Source organism: Micropterus dolomieu, linkage group LG07 (assembly GCF_021292245.1).
Source record: "Micropterus dolomieu isolate WLL.071019.BEF.003 ecotype Adirondacks linkage group LG07, ASM2129224v1, whole genome shotgun sequence".
In the NCBI taxonomy this organism is placed as follows: Eukaryota; Metazoa; Chordata; class Actinopteri; order Centrarchiformes; family Centrarchidae; genus Micropterus; species Micropterus dolomieu.
The window spans coordinates 17,529,595-17,545,994 of NC_060156.1; the positions used below are offsets into that span (position 1 = coordinate 17,529,595).

The 16,400-nt window shown below is 39.8% G+C and overlaps 1 protein-coding gene across 1 annotated transcript in view; it reads right to left on the reverse strand.

Moving 5' to 3' along the window:
- The window catches only part of nck2a (NCK adaptor protein 2a), a 46,938-nt gene that overhangs the window by 9,817 nt on the left and 20,721 nt on the right, over nucleotides 1-16,400 (reverse strand). The window contains exon 2 of the mRNA XM_046053479.1: nucleotides 1,579-1,820. Coding sequence (XP_045909435.1) covers nucleotides 1,579-1,804 — 226 coding nt within the window. The 5' untranslated portion in view covers nucleotides 1,805-1,820. The remainder of the gene's footprint in view (nucleotides 1-1,578; nucleotides 1,821-16,400) is intronic.

Consider the following 16,400-nt stretch of genomic DNA (forward strand, 5'->3'; position numbering starts at 1 on the left):
CCCCCCCCCCCCCCCAACTCTAAATATGGCTGCCTTTCAGGGCCACGCAGTTACTATTTTTATAATGATTGCACTTCTTGATCATTCTGTCTTGTTAGAAACCACGTTTCTCCGTCTCCCTGTACCGTCCCAACAAAAATTGGTAATTGGATGCTAAGACTGTCAAAACAGATGAATATCTGTGCAGTGCTCCATCCAGCTCTTTTCCCGCTAAAAGAAAGTAGAGAAAGCTGGTCATATTTATCTTAATTCTTTCATTCTTGACTTGAACTATATAACAACAGACCCGGGTTTAGCGCACATCTTTAACTGACGCCATCTCATTCTGTAAAGACTGCTTTCTGGCCGTCACATCTGTACTCTATGGGTGATTAGCTGCTTCAGTAGCCCCAGTAATGCTGTGCCCTTACCACCAAATTCAAAATAATATAAATTAAATCATATGTTGTTGGGAAGCCTGATATCTATTACAAACTGGTTATAAGCCAATTTCATGATGCCTGAGTAACAGAAACGAAAGATGTTCTGTCAGTTTAGGGGTCCTTGATGTGACTGCTGTAGACTACATAATGTGCTTTAAATCGCTGCACATTCACAGCTTGTTTGAGTGGAAAATGGGGCTATTTCACTCAATATCCATGTTCATTGGAAAGTGCAGAGTGAAATGGACTTCAGGTATATAAAGCTTTTTGGCCTGAGCACAGAACAAAGTGCTTTTATGCCTAAGATTCACCCAAACGCACACACACGCGCGCGCACACACACACACACACACACACACACACACACACCCCCCCCCCAACATTAGTATTAGTTCATTTGATCATCAGTTATAAGCCATCTCATGATGCCTGATCAACATAAAGAGATGTTGTGAAGCTGTGGCTGAAGGCAGACACCTGTACCAAAGAACTCACTGGCAAATATCAATGTACCACCGCACACAACAGCTGTGTTGGGAAAAGGTTAAAGACACTGCTCCCTGACACAGGGGGGAGCTAAGTGCGTCGCACACTATGCTTTAAGTGTGTATACATGTTCATATGACACACAAAGAAACATGTTTATTAATAAGAGTTTTTTAGTAATGTTAAATGGCAAAATGAGATGAGGAACTATAAATAACACTATATGAATATGAAAGCGACCTCTGTCATGTAACCATTTAATTTTCTTAGATCCCAATAGTGTTTTTATTTTTTTTTTTTTATAGCTGGATATAAAAGAACCTTCATTTTTTTGAGTGGCTTATAAATAGCCTACTTGTTTTTGTCTTGCCAAGATATGTATTAATAACTTGAGCTATAGCCACTCATACTATATACACATATATACACTCATAAGCTGGCAGCTACATCCACAGTCTAAAGGATTCAAGTCATGACCGGGGGACTGAGAGACAGTGTGCTGACAGCTGAGAGCAACGGCCAACTCAACAGGATCCCTGGAGTGCACAGTGACAGCGCCCAGCTAGGACAGAGACACAGGGAGAGCAATAATTTTTCTCCTGAGGAGACTCAGGCTAACACACTCATGCATGCACACATACTGACCAATATGAAACTGAATTCTTCTTACCCAGCGTGTCTTTGATGTTCTTCACCAGTGAGCCTTTCTTCAGGCTGTTCTTGCGCTCGACATAGTTCGACGGCACGTACCCCGTTTGGTTGCCGGCATTGCGGACACGCCACCAGGTCTTTGAGTCGTCCAAGAGGTAGAGACGCTCGTTTTTACGGATGTCAAGTTCCTGGTCCTGCTGGGCTGTGTAGTCCCACTTGGCTACAACAATCACCTCCTCTGTCATCTTTCATGGAGTCCCCCTGTGGAGAAGAGGAGGACTGGGGTGAGCCGACGAGTAACACGACTTATAAATGGTGTGATATATGCTGGTTCAGACAGCCACTTGTCACATTGCCTGCCACACCTTCAAAAAGCGACTGGGGGAAGAAAGGTGTGTTTAATAAGTTAATGATTAATTATTAAGAAATACTACAAAATTAAGAAACCCATTAGGCGATTTACATTTTAAAAAGACAACATGACGGGCATCATTGAAAGAAGACTGCATAACATACCTATCATATGACCTTCACTTGTCTGTAAATGCATTATTATATCTAATGTAGAGTCTACTTGTGTGTGTGTGTGAGGCTCAGTTGTGCTGTGACAAGTGAAAAGTCATTACAAATTAATCCATATCCATCCCTGCACAGAATTTTTAAACCTCTTATCCCAGCTCACACTGGGCATTAGAGAGGACACACAGTGGACAGATTGCCAGTCTATCAACGAGGCTAAATTACATATCCAGGCTACATATGAGTTTAATGTCCGTGGTAATATTCAGTGCCTACACTGGCGCTAAAAATGATAATTCCTTGGACAAAGATTATGGCTAAATATCAAACTGCTGACCACGTGATCACCGCACCTCTGTGTAACAATTACAAAACACAGAGGAGTCACATCCACAGCCCGCACCGGAAGAAAACAGTAAAACAAACATGATGAGGCCCATGGGCTTCAGCCAAAGTACTCTCAACCTCTACTACTCAAAACCTCTGAAAAGGGCTTCTTCGGTAGAGGGCAGCACAATCAGAAAAACTTTAAAACGCACAAAATCAAAACACACACAAAATCAATTTATGTGCTCATTCTGCATGCTTTCTCTCTCTTAAACGCACATACACACGCAAAGACAGAAAGCGATTATATGCTCTATTTCATCGGGCTTTAGGGGAGGTGATTTGACTCGGGTTTTGCTGGAGCACCTTAACCGAGAAATTACATGCATCTGCTCAGAAGACAGCCAAAATGGGAAATTGTCTGTTTGGGTATATGTGTGGAGGGACTGAGAAAGTTTGACGTAATTCAGTTTATTCCTGTTCTGTGAAAACCTTTTCTGAGAAAAAAAAAAAAAAATAGCGTCTCATGGTATGAGAACCATCTGAGCAATCCAGTTTATATTTAGCTTGCTGCAAAGTTAACAGTCTGCGGCTGGAAACTGGAATCACTGGAATAAATAAAAGTAAAAATGATGCAGATGAAAAGTGGCTCTCTGAAGATGAGGGTGAATTCGAAAGATACAGAATGTATAGTCATGTTGTAAACAATGTGTGTGTGTCAAATGTCTATTTTCATATCTGATGTAAAGCTGTCAGTAGCGTTTGTGGGGTGTGTTGATTTATGGCACCAACACCCTTCAGGAGTAGAAACAATAAACATCCTGTACAACACAATTACATATTAACAGAGCAGTTAACAGAGCTTATTAATGCTGCTATGTGAATTAATTTATAACCAATACTGTTATTCCAAATATATACCCCTGCTGAGTCAAACACAGTTAGATGGAAACAGTATTGATCCATTTGTGTGCTAGAAAGCCTGTGGGTTAGTCAGGCATATTCAGTATACGTGTAAAACAATATAGAGTTTTCCAGAAACTAGATGCAAGGAAGAAAAATGCGGCAGCACACGTTTAAGATGCAGGTGGATTGTAAATTCCCTTACCCCTATCGTCACTTACATTTTATCTGTTAATGAGAGGGCAGAGCACATAAAGTGAAACCACGAAACAGAATTATGACTCATGAGATGTGTAGCTGCACAAATTAGACCATATAAAAAAAGATTCCATTACTGGTGGAAAGACTGGTATCTTCTGTGGAGGCTACATTTTATGAAATGCAAATGGGAGCACTCTAAAGTGCTGGCTGTTTTTTTTCCAACCAAAGATATTCAATTCCACTTCAATTAGGCCACAACCACAGACACAGCGGAGGCATTACTGAATACATTCTTACCGTTACAGTCACAACCGAAAGCAGGGTTGTGTGTCACTGCATGAGTGTGTCTAGTGTCTAGCTTAGCTGCGTCTCTACAAGCAGTTAAAAAATACAAACAGTTTGTATTATAGAGCGTTGCACTTGTGAATGTGCCTCTGCTTGCCGTCACTAAAGCTGTCAAACAGGATTGCTTTGCAGGCTGGGACGGGGACAGGAGAAAAGGCAAGGGATGTGGGAGTTGTGCAACACGGCACTAGGAGAGTTTATGTTAAGGTCACCACAAGTTACGTTACTCAACTTTCCAGAACTTTTATGGCAGCAAAGGCAGCAGGAGGAAGATGGTGGAGGGGTCAGTTCAACATAGAGGATGAGAGAAAAAATGGTGGCAGCTGTGATTCTTTGGAGAGCGCAGGAAATAAAAGTGGAAGGGCAGATTTATGACGAGATGAGGGATGGTGATGTCAGCTCTTCCAGGAGACAGGAGGTATGTGAGCGAGCTGTGGCCTCTATCCACCTCAGGCTATAGCTGCTGGATTAGACCAAGCTACTACTTTCCTTGCGTTTTATTGCATTTATTCCTCCTGGCTTGGACAGTTGGATGAGCAAACCGGACGACGTCTGCTGGGAAAATGCTCCACGGTATTTCGCTGTCACTAGGTTTGAGATATTGAAATACAAAGCAGATCAGATGTGTTCAGTGGTATTTATACCTGGCTTTGTTTGGGATTCTCTACTTTTTCCATTTTCCTCCTCTAAATAGCAAAAGATGCATAAGATTCTTGGTGTCATTGGAGACCTGAGCACAGGCCTTCCAGGTCTATGGGGACAGACTCGCTTTTGGAGCCAGACTCAGGTGGCCATTCAGTTCACTGCATTTTTCAGCCCCGGTGGTTGCCCTTTGGTTTACACTGCCTTTTTACAAACAAACCAAAAGCTGTAGACATGAAGTCATCTGGCTTTGTAACTCACTTATTTGACGGTTTCGGTGATTTCATCCTGCATCATTAGCACTAATCACATGGGGAAATTTTATTGTGGTGACTGAACTTTCATTTATTTTAAATAAATATAAATATCTGAATATTTCTTTTCTGGTGACAACACTGAAGAAATGACACTTTGCTAAAAGAGTGAGTGTACAGTTAGTATAACTGTGTAAATTTGCTGTCCCCTCAAAATAACACATCACACAGCCATTTAAGTCCACTGACAGTTTATTTTTACTAAGGTCTTGCTTAGTATGTATCTTTGTCTCACACACACAAAACATTTTTAAAAATCTAAGGTATCTGTTAAGAAACATTACTATCACTTGATATATTGTTTGCAGATTTTTTAAAACTCCTGGTCAGGGTATAATTGTCAGTGTGTGGTCCATACGTTTGACTTACTTTTTAAATCAGAAACACACTCAACACACTCTGTTTTAAGTCCTTTTCACCTTGAATTGATCAAGGAAAATTTCATTTTTACAAAAATGAAATGGTCAGATTTGCATTAATATACGTCACAAGCTCGACAATCATTCTACCTTAGTGTCATTTCTTTCCACCTAATGTAAATTAGCAGAATAACACGTGATATTCTCCCCTCCTCGCATGAGTACTTTGCCTCCCTTTGCCTCCATAATACCAATTTCTCTATCTCCTTGACATCCTTGCTCATTAGGCAGAGTGATGGGAATGCCACTCCTAATCAGGACCATCCTCCTCTATGGGCAATCATGTATGTCAGAGTGGCAGCCATACCATTGCTCATTCTGATGCCCTCTTGAAGGGACAATGAAATCCATGAGGACAGCTTATACAGAAATCAATCTGAAAGTCAGGTTTTAAACCATTTGGGCTTAAGTCAACTGGGGGTGAAAACTGGATTCAATAAACAGAAAAGATTATTATACGTTTGTCATTTAATCAGAGCCACTAGCTCATTTTCCTTGATATGGTTCACAGACAGACAGGTGGTTGAATAAAAAACGCTTCTCCTGGGAGAAAGCGTACAAGTACATACACAAAAGAAAACAAACAGATTTGGGAGAGATTGGGATTAAAAAAGAAAAACGCTTGAGAGCTCATGACCCCCCATTCCTCCGCTGAGAGAGTAAAAAGAGGAAAGATGAGCGACAGACTGCTGAGCTGGGCTTCACTAGCACTTCACAACTCCCTTCACTAAGGGGGGAAGGCTCAGAGGCTCATTCAACACCACACAAAGAGAAAAGGAAAGTAAAAGAGGATTATTAAAAAAAAAAAAAAAAAGAGGGGATGTTTAAAAGGAGAGAAAAAAAAAACTACTGGCAGGGCTTTCTGTGTTTGGCATTCAGGTCAAAGGCAGGCAGCATTCAGCGAATGGGAGATATTTCCTCCCCCCATCCCTTCCACACTGTTTGCAGTAGTTGCTACTCACAGGAAGGAGGACTGCTTACTGCTTTACTACCTACTGGCAATCAGTGGCTGAAGCATTTGGATTGTAGTGAACAGGCTGAAACATGAGGAAGCCAGACTCACTCTTAGAGCTACTGTGGACAAGGCGCTGTGATTTCTTCACAGAAGGATTTGTCTCAAACAACAAAACCAGGCCATGGCAGAATTAGATGCCTTTCAATGCAGTCACTGTTAACAATGACGACCACATGTACAGCAGCTGCTGCCACGATTCCCTGTTGTAATAAAGAAAAACAAACACAAAACAACAAAAAATTAAGTGACAGCTATATTGTGAAATAATTTACAACCCCAACAAGCTACAGTACATTTTCTATCTCACACACTCACAGGCCCTAAACTAAGGGTATGGTATGACGAGCTTATCTGACGCTCTGTGGTGAGGTTGGTGGTTGCTCTTTTTCAGCTCCAGGGGAGTGCCATCAAAATGTCAAAATGTTTTTTTTTTTGTTTTTTTAAAATCACAAAACTCGAACCATAGAAGGACTTCTCAAATACAACACTGAGAGGGTTTCTCTCTGTTGGCTCAAAATAGGACTGAGAGGAAGGCACGCTCAGACCACAAAAATAGAGCTGCTATCCCCACACCATATGACTGCATTTGAAGACAGAAGAGGCTTCTTTGTCAAACTCATCTGTCCCAAAACTGTGGTAAGAAGCACAATCTAAAACCATAGTGCAAACGGCCAAAAATCCCTAAAAAGTCCAGTTCCTTAATGTGATCATTAGTTAGGCTGAACGATTAATTGCATTTGCGATATTATCACGATATGATAAAACAAGATTTTCGCAAAGGCTGCGATTACACTCTGGTCACATGACACCCAAGAGTAAAGCAGTCTGCAGACGAAGCATCAACTTTGCACGTTATGCTGTACCTTGACTTGTTGTTGTGCAATAGCCTTAAGCTTGACAGAAGCTGACACTACAGAAACTTTAGTGTCACACAGGGAAAATAGCACCCGCGGTAACGTGGTGGTGTTGGTTGGTGATATCGTTGAGCCATCTGCCGCTTTGGCGGACAGGAAAAAACAAAAAAACACGTGTAGTAAGGTAAGTGTATTGTGGCGATCGGTATCGCAAGCCAAAGTACACATGGCAACCAGTCAGCTCAGGAAATATCTGTGAAACGGCATTTCAAACCAAATTCACAAGTCCGAAAGAGGCCCATCCTGTCCCGAGTTACAGCCTGGTTACAGCCAGTGTGCTGCTTACCAGCATCTGAGGCTGTGGAGGTGGGGGACTACGGTGTTGTCGGAGAATTACTAAGCTTGTCTATTAAACACAAGAGGCGTCACTTGGTTTTATTTTCGTTGGCCAACTTTTGAATTGAACCTCAAACTGAGTATTTGAGTTTTTTTAGATAACGTTAGACTCAATAATTGGTCGTTGAACTGTGGGTTTTGTATTGAGCGCTTACTGGATATCACACTGTGGTGAACTTTATTTTTCTTGTGGTCTGTATGTAACGTTAGGCCTACCTGATGATATAATAGCATATTATTTAATGCCATGAAATGGACGTAGTCATTGTGATGTCACCCGTTGGTTTGTGGACTGCTGTTTTGAAGCCTTGAGTTTGGCCGATAGGCCGTGACCATATTTGAACGAGACGGTTGAGCTAACGGCTGCGTGCGGAGCTAGCTAGCTTGCTTAGCTAGGTGCACCTGTAATTTACGTTAACTGTCATTTTAACAGCGCTGACAATTTTGTCTAGCAATCATCATAGACAATCCCGCCCTGATACATACTCTGCTTTTTGGTCTATTTTAAAATAAATGGGACCATTATTTACTAAATGAACATAATTTTGTATTGAAGAAGACATGAAACTAGCGATTGAGACCATAAACTCATCAGGAAAGTGTTTACTGAAGTAATTATTCAGGTGAGAAGTAGGCTAATTTTACCATTATTTCTAATGGAGCCGGACTTCTTTTTGCAACCAGAAGAGTCGCCCCCTGCTGGCTGTTCATGCCTGGGCTGTGTTAGGTGAGGGATTCCCAAGAAGGTAAAAGTAAACATTACCACAGTCGAGCGGCGGCAGGGACCTGCCGTTTATTTAACGGTAGAAATGCGGCAGCGGATGCGTTATGTGGATCGGATATGCCAAACACTTGCAGTTTGTGTTCATATTTTCTATTTTTTTCTTGTAAGTTGAAAGGTGATCCAAATAAAATTTGACTGCTTTTGCGGTGTCTCTACGGGGGACTTGCGGTGTGAGCCGCTATGTTGGTCTGTTGTTTTGCCCTCCAGGTCACCGCGCATGTCACGTGACTGAAAACACTGATTTATTGCTCGACTGTTTTAAATAATACAGAAGGTAAAGAGCTTAAAAATGAATCGCATATTAAATCGTAATTGCAATATTGGTAAAAAAAAAAAAAATATATATATATATATATATATATATATAAAAAATAAGGCAATTACATTATTTTATATCTAATATCTATATTCTTTTAGTCATTAAATGTGTCTGTCTCCTTGGCTCATGCTGAACAGGTAGTGAACAGTGTTTTGTTTTTAAGTTTTTCCACTTAAAACAGCTGCTTACTGTAACCAAAGACAACGTAATAAGAGCGGTAAGAGTGAACCTGAACAGTAAAGTTGTAGATCGGACAGCTAAACAAAACTCGCTATAAAGCTCACTAAAGGCGAGGGGAGCTGCAGATTGAGGGGATAAATCTCTGTGGGTTCATCACTCCGAGCGACCCCTTTAACATTGTTTTCATGTGGTCATTTGATTTCTAGTTTTCCAACCACTCAAAGTGCTTTCACTGCCAACATCGATGCCAACTGCTCACCAGAAACAGGAACTAATTATTCACACACACTCGCACACCAAGGACACTTCGACATGCGACAGCCAATCTTCCAATTAGTGGACAACCCGCTCTACCTCCAAGCCACAGCCGCCAATTTTGATACATTGGTTTTCTTAAAATGTCAACGCTACCATGCTGCTTTCCCTATTAAGATACACCCCTCCACCTCAAAACATAAAGAATGTAGTTTTATTTTAGTTAGTTAAGTTTTATTTTAGCCTCAGTTTCATTCTTGCGTCTGTAGCACAAAACAACATGATTGTTCTCATGAGTCTCTTCTGCTGAGCTGCATTCAGCACACAGATGGCAATGACTTCTCAAGGCACCAAATATATCTGGCATGTTTATTCATTATAACAAGCTTAAAGTGTGGATATGAGTTTGTTTAGATCAGAATCATTAATATTTTATTGAACCCAGAGGGGAAATTCTTTCGTTACAATTGCTCACTTGCACATCAAGGTATTAGGAATAAAATAATAACAGAAAGTTAAAGTAGAAAATATAAAGAAAAATAATATATAAATGAGTGTGGATATGCACAGTATTTTACAGTATTAGATTATATCATAGATTAAATTAAGGCTGAATGATTTGGGGGAAAAAAATCTAATTGCCATTTTTGTGCCAGATTATGCGATTTCAATATTCTCTGTGTAACAGATAAAACATGTCACGGAGCATTACAACATGAGACACCATCAAAACAGTGATGATTGGAAAACGATTAATCATTCAGCCCTAGATTAAATTATAGATTAGTTTTGATTAATTAATTTTTCAAGCAAAAAATGCCAAACACACTCCTCTTCCAATTTATTAATTATGACAATTTCTTTTCTTTGTTGTTTGTACTGTTGGTTTGACAAAACAATAATTTTTAAAACGTCACCTTGGGCTTTAGGCAAATGAATCAATAATGAAAATAATCATTGCAGCCCTAATGCAGGCAACTGTATCAGTTTCATCTGTTGTTTATACAATAAAGTATATTGAGAAATGAAGAGGTAGAGTTACTAGTTCACTCGTGTTGGCGACTGAGGCTTCAGTGTTGCACTTTCACACACTACACAAAAATACCTTAAATCTTATCTTTCCTAAAAAGGATAATGACAGAAATGCCGGACCATCCTTCCCCCCAACCTCTCTTTACAAGCAATCTTTCACATGTCACTTTCATTTTCTCTCATTGCTTCAGCCGTCCTCTTCAGAGTAGAACTAACATTGTTGAGTGAGTCTCCATGACAAAAGCCGCTGGGTGGTCCCATTTCACTGAGGGGGGTGATCCCCAAAGACTTCTCCCCCCTTCACTCTTCGATTTTCGATATCTCTTTACAAGGATCAGCTTTCTTTCTACACATATGGATATCAATGTAACCTCTCCCACAGAGGTGACGGTTAAACAAAGCTTTTATTTTCCCCCATTAAAAGTCAAAAGAGAAAACGGAGAGTGCTAGAGAGACAGATTAGAGAGCACTACATCTCCAGGAGTAGAGCAGGACTAACTATTTTGATAATCGATAAATTATTTATAATTCTCTGATTTTAGCTTCTTAAATGTGAATATTTTCTGGTTTCTTTTGTCCTCTATGACAGTTAACTGAATATCTTTGGGTTGTGGGCACAACAAAACATTTGAGCACGTCACCTTGAGCTTTGGGAAATACTGATCGACATTTTTCACCATTTTCTCATCTTCAATTTATAGACCAACAATCGATTAACTGAGAAAATAATCAACAGATTAATTGACAATGAAAATAGTCGTTAGTTGCAGCCTATCCTGGAGGAGGGATGTTATCACGGAAAAAATTCGATATCAATAATTTTCACAATAAATGTCAAATCATTATTTCTTTCAAGTTTAAAGGCTGAGTTTTGCTCCTGAGTGAAAGGAAGAAAAAAAAAAGATTGTTAATGTGGTTTTAAACTGTTCTTTATGGTCAGAATATGACACTTAATATCAAACAGTGGATCACTTAAGACATGAGGTATGAGTAAATTTGAGTGAAATCTTTTTTCATTCCCTTTCCATCAACAAAATAAATATCTTGATAAAAAAATTAAGTGCTTATTTATCTGTGATCCAAATGATGGAAAATGTAAACATTTGTTATATTGTTATTGAGGAAAATTATATTGTGTTAATTATCATTATTGTTTTACTGCCCAGCCCTATCCAGGAGAAGTGCCCCTAAAACCCCTCTGGGTATGATGGCGATATAATTTTTAAAAAAGGTGGCCGGTTAATTGGTGGCCAATTCTGAACCCTGTGTGTTGCATGTTAAAATGACACAAGAATATGTATTTAACACCCTATTTTGACAGCAGAATTACTGCAACACACTAGGGAATGCTTGTGCATCACTAGTGTTATTTAATCCCTGCATCACACATTATCTGTGCAGAGAGATGGTTAGTATTGATGTTTTTTCTACTGAAGTATCAACCTCTGGTGGTCCCTAATTTGTTAGAGATCACATTATGTGTGCTATATCTGCTTGTGTATGTGTATGCAGTATCTGCTTGTTTAAGCCCAGAGCGGTGCATCATGTTAATTTGATATTATTATTCAATCATAATGACTGCACCGAAAGATAAACAACGATGAATCTCTACTGCATTGAGTTCTTACTGTATTCCTCTTCTCCTCTACTTCTCTTCCTCTCTACAGCCATAAAGTTTACTTTAAACTTGGGTTGTTTTCTCTACTGCTTGATGCCCACTTTACCTCCTTCCATAACAGTGCACTGCTTGTTCACTTTGCACACCTCCATGAACTCCATACACATTAAGAGATGTCTTCTCTTCTGAGCAGCTTGTTCTGTGTAAGGTTTATAACACAATCCTCTCTACACAGCCTCCCTGTGATGCAAACCTCACATATTAGCATAGTTTTCCTTGTGTCTTTTTTATATTGTTTTTGCAGCTCTGGTTCAAATGGGATGTACTGCCTCTATTTTTAACTTTGTATGTGACAATCTGGTACTCATGTCCTTTGGCACAACAACAAAAGGCAAGCACTGTAAAGCACAGCGGGGCAAATGTAGTGAACACAGCTTTGATGTACAATGCTGCTTGTTTTGATTCGAGGGCAGGAGACAGAAAATCCTGAGGTGATGGTGTGTTTCTCCTTTGAACAGAGAGCGGTAAAGAGAGAAATAAAGTATGTGTGAAAAATGGATCAATTCCACTTCAAATAACAAAAATGTAGAGGATTTAAGCTACAGTATTGTTTTCAAATTAACTGTACTACACTCTGTAAATTTTAATCTACTTTTCTAGAGCCACATCAAAAAGCATGTCCCCAGAACCTTCTCTCTGAGTCCCTTCCGCTTTAAACTGTATGTTGATTTTGTCAGATGAGTTTGTGATCATACAGTACTGATCTGATCAACATCTCATCTCACAGCAATCCAGGAAATACTGTTCACCTCATCAATAGGTCGTATTTATTAATAGTCATCAAATCACTATTCCATGCTAGTTCAGTTGTCAGAACAGAAATTAAAAAAATGTGTAAATGAGAGCAACTTGCATTAAAGCACAGTCACGGAGCGCAGGAGGGGACAGAATGAAGGTTTACCCAGCCACAAGGCTGTATCTGCCCCAATTCTTAGCATCTGGTGGCTGTAATGTACGGTTTAGATTTTTTTCTCACCAAGAAAGATGGACAAAAACAGATTTTGCCGTTTTTCTATTGTGCAAACAATGCGTGTGTAAATATATAGTATAAGTGCAGACAGACATCTTTATGACGAACTCAAACAACAAACATTTTGTCACTCACCAAGCCCTTTCCTGTCAAAATATGGAGAGAAACACAAAAGTTAGTTGCTGGTTTTCATTACAACTCTCTGTAGCAGGGTCGAATTTTTCAAGATCTTCCCAAAAAAAATTTTTTAATAAAAATAAAATTGCTGCAGGATATGCAGAGAACAAGAGATGCTCTATGCCATTTTGAGCATTCTGAGACTGGAGGCAAGAAACATTTCCACACTGCAGTGTCTTATTGGCTTGGAAACTTTGATGAACTGTTGAATATGACCAGCTCGTGGAAACAAATAGGAAAAATGCCCTGAGCAAAAGCAAGCACTGCCTTTCAGCTTTTCCTATTCCCCATATAATCATTATAGTCAATTAGCAATCCAGAGACACTCTAACAGGAGCACTCAGCAGTAAGAAGATACAATTGCTATTAATGTAAGGAGTGATCAGATATCATTAACATCCAGAGTAGAAAGATGCCGCATGCTCTTCATGAATGAATGGCCATGAGAGTCGAGCAAGTGAGGAGCGATTAGACTCATTTTACATCTGGAAGGGGTTATGAAGGGACATACAATGATATCATGTTTTTTTTGTCAAGTTCCACTCCACAAAAAGCACAACCGGGTGCTTCTCTACAGCTGCCCAAACCACTTCTTGATGAACCTGACAACAGCAGCAGTGGTCATACCATTTTTACATGTAAAAAAAGTCACTATAATTTATTGTTCATTTAGTTTGTTTTTCCACTGGAGACTGAATTATGAAGTGATCACATGAAATTAGCAACAGATAATTAGACACGATTTACACTGTCAATTATGCAACACCATAGTCACACTGCTGGGATGAAGCTAAAGCAGGGCTGGTTTTAAAACTTGACTGCATTTGAGAAAAGGGTTTGTACTGGTACTAAAACTCATGTATCCTATTGGTTCAGTCGCCTTGACATGTCATCTTTACAATCTTTAGAGGTCTAGATTTAGCCAAATTCTCAACAAAGGGTTATGTATGTATGGCAGATGCTATATGGCAGCCTTCCACCCAAACAGCAGCAGCAGTCACACCTGATGGCGCGTTCAGCCCTGACAAAATGTAGCAAGACGCTTATTTAAATGGTGAAACACCCTGTTGTGTTATGCAAGCACACTACAGTACCTTTATAATAGGGCAGTGTTTACATGTCACTGCTGATTGGTTAATCCTTCTGACACACCCACCAAACGAGAGAAAACGTACCTCAAAGCCTGTTTCGAGGAAACGTCGCTCAACCCGGAAAACAGCAAACCAGTGCGCACCGTTCTCCGATTGAACGTTCCCATGGTTGGGATGAACCATTTCCTGTTTACTCTGTATGGGATCTTTTAATCCAGGGTGCAGATTTGCACGACTTTGATATAAGACTGGATGTGCAGACAATTGCCCTCCTCTATCTTAAGACTTGTACACCATTCCTGCTGTTATCAGTCAAAATATCCACCATGTCTGACCGCATCTGAGTGTCAAGCGTTTATCTTTGGCAGCAATCAAACATAGTATGCAACAAACACACAGGTTATGCAAGATTAGAGAAATCATTATCAAATCACTTCACCTTCAACTCATCATGATGTTGCCTCATTAAAAGGAAATAAAGAAATAATGTGGTTTCTTATTTCCGAGAAAGCTGGGCCCCTGTTTTGATTTACAATTGACTGGATGTAGTAATAACGCTGGTTAGTTAGTTTAGTAACACATATTTTGAAATGTTTCAGTTGTTTTACAGACAACAAGTCATCTATGATATCAGTACAAGTGTGTAGAACCTTTTAATAGTATTAGTAAACACCTAAACAACTGCAATGTCAGATTCAACAAACCGTCACTTCTTAATATACTCCTATGTGATAACTGTGAATACCTGATGACAACTGTCCTGTACAGTTTCGTCTCTTGCAAACAGTCCCCAGTCCGTTGTAGGGCAGCACAGTATGTCTGCCCTGCACTTTCCTAAAGAGGGGGTCTGTCAAAGCAAAGTCTGAGTACACATAACTTATCATTTCACTTTTCATGGAAACAGTGAGCCAATTAAAGATTTTGTGCTTCTGTTCATGAACTGGTGTGCTGGTAACTATTCCCATCCGGGGATGCAAGAAGCAGCAGCGTTGGCGTGTTACTTTTAAATTATCTTGTACTCCTATGAGCCTCCCATTACTCTTCTCTCTTCACGGGCCTGACAGCTCCTTTCCTAAATGATGGATCCTGCATTTTAGTGAAAAGCAAACACAAAGAGTGTAACATGTAAACCGCAAAAAGTCACCCTGATTATATTTAAGGGTCAGTTCAACCTAACCACAAAAAAAATATTTTCCCTGACTATGCCTTGTGGTATCTGGCCATGCAGAAAGGTTTAGTTGTATTTGTTCAGGTTTACAGATTTCTGCCACATCCACAATAAAATGGAGGCAATGGAATAACATTTAGTTTGTGGTGCTCACAGCAGTCAAAAATTACATTTAAAAAACTCAACAGCAATGTCTCTTCCCAAAAACGATTCCCCAGTTACTTTGGATAATCCACAGACCTCAGTGTGGATCTTTTTTTGGGAACGGGTATGTGCATGGATTAAAAGGGGGACTGAAATAGGAAAAACAAGGCATTAGTATTCACTTTGTGCTTCATATGTGATGAGTTTGCAGGCAGTACCATCACTGATGACCCTATGCTATATGAGGAAATAAACTCGCAATCACCTAATGGGCTGCCAACATCATTTTAAAACCACCTCTCTGGACAAGTTGTGAAAGAAGATGTTGTAAAATGAGGTTGCCTCATGTGGAAACGCAATGCAGAAGTAGTCATCCAAAACTCTCTTACCCTCTTTCCCTGTGTAACACAAACCACTGTTGACTCTATCCCAGCTTGAGCTTTACCTTCTCTTTTTACCTTCTGCTCCACCTGAATTATTCTCTTTGATCAGGTGCTACCTCGAGGCTCCCATGAGAGAACCGACTGATCTAGCAAGAGCAATGCAGAAAGACTGGTGCAACGCAATGCAGACCTGTTGAACGCCTGATACAGCCATCTCCCGAGTACAGATGTGGATAATTCTATCAAACCATTTACTTGTAGTCAACTGTTGAGTGGACAGTCAGAGTGAATATTGCCATATACAGTGGGTACGGAAAGTATTCAGACCCCTTTAAATTTTTCACTCTTTGTTTCATTGCAGCCATTTTCCAAAAATCAAAAAAGTTCATTTTATTTCTCAGTAATGTACACTCAGCACCCCATCTTGACAGAAAAAAACAGAAATGTAGAAATTTTTGCAAATTTATTAAAAAAGAAAAACTGAAATATCACATGGTCATAAGTATTCAGACCCTTTGCTCAGTATTTAGTAGAAGCACCCTTTTGATCTAATACAGCCATGAGTCGTTTTGGGAAAGATGCAACAAGTTTTTCACATCTGGATTTGGGTATCCTCTGCCATTCCTCCTTGCAGATCCTCTCCAGTTCTGTCAGGTTGGATGGTAAACGTTGGTGGACAGCCATTTTCAGGTCTCTCCAGAGATGCTCAATTGGGTTTAGGTCAG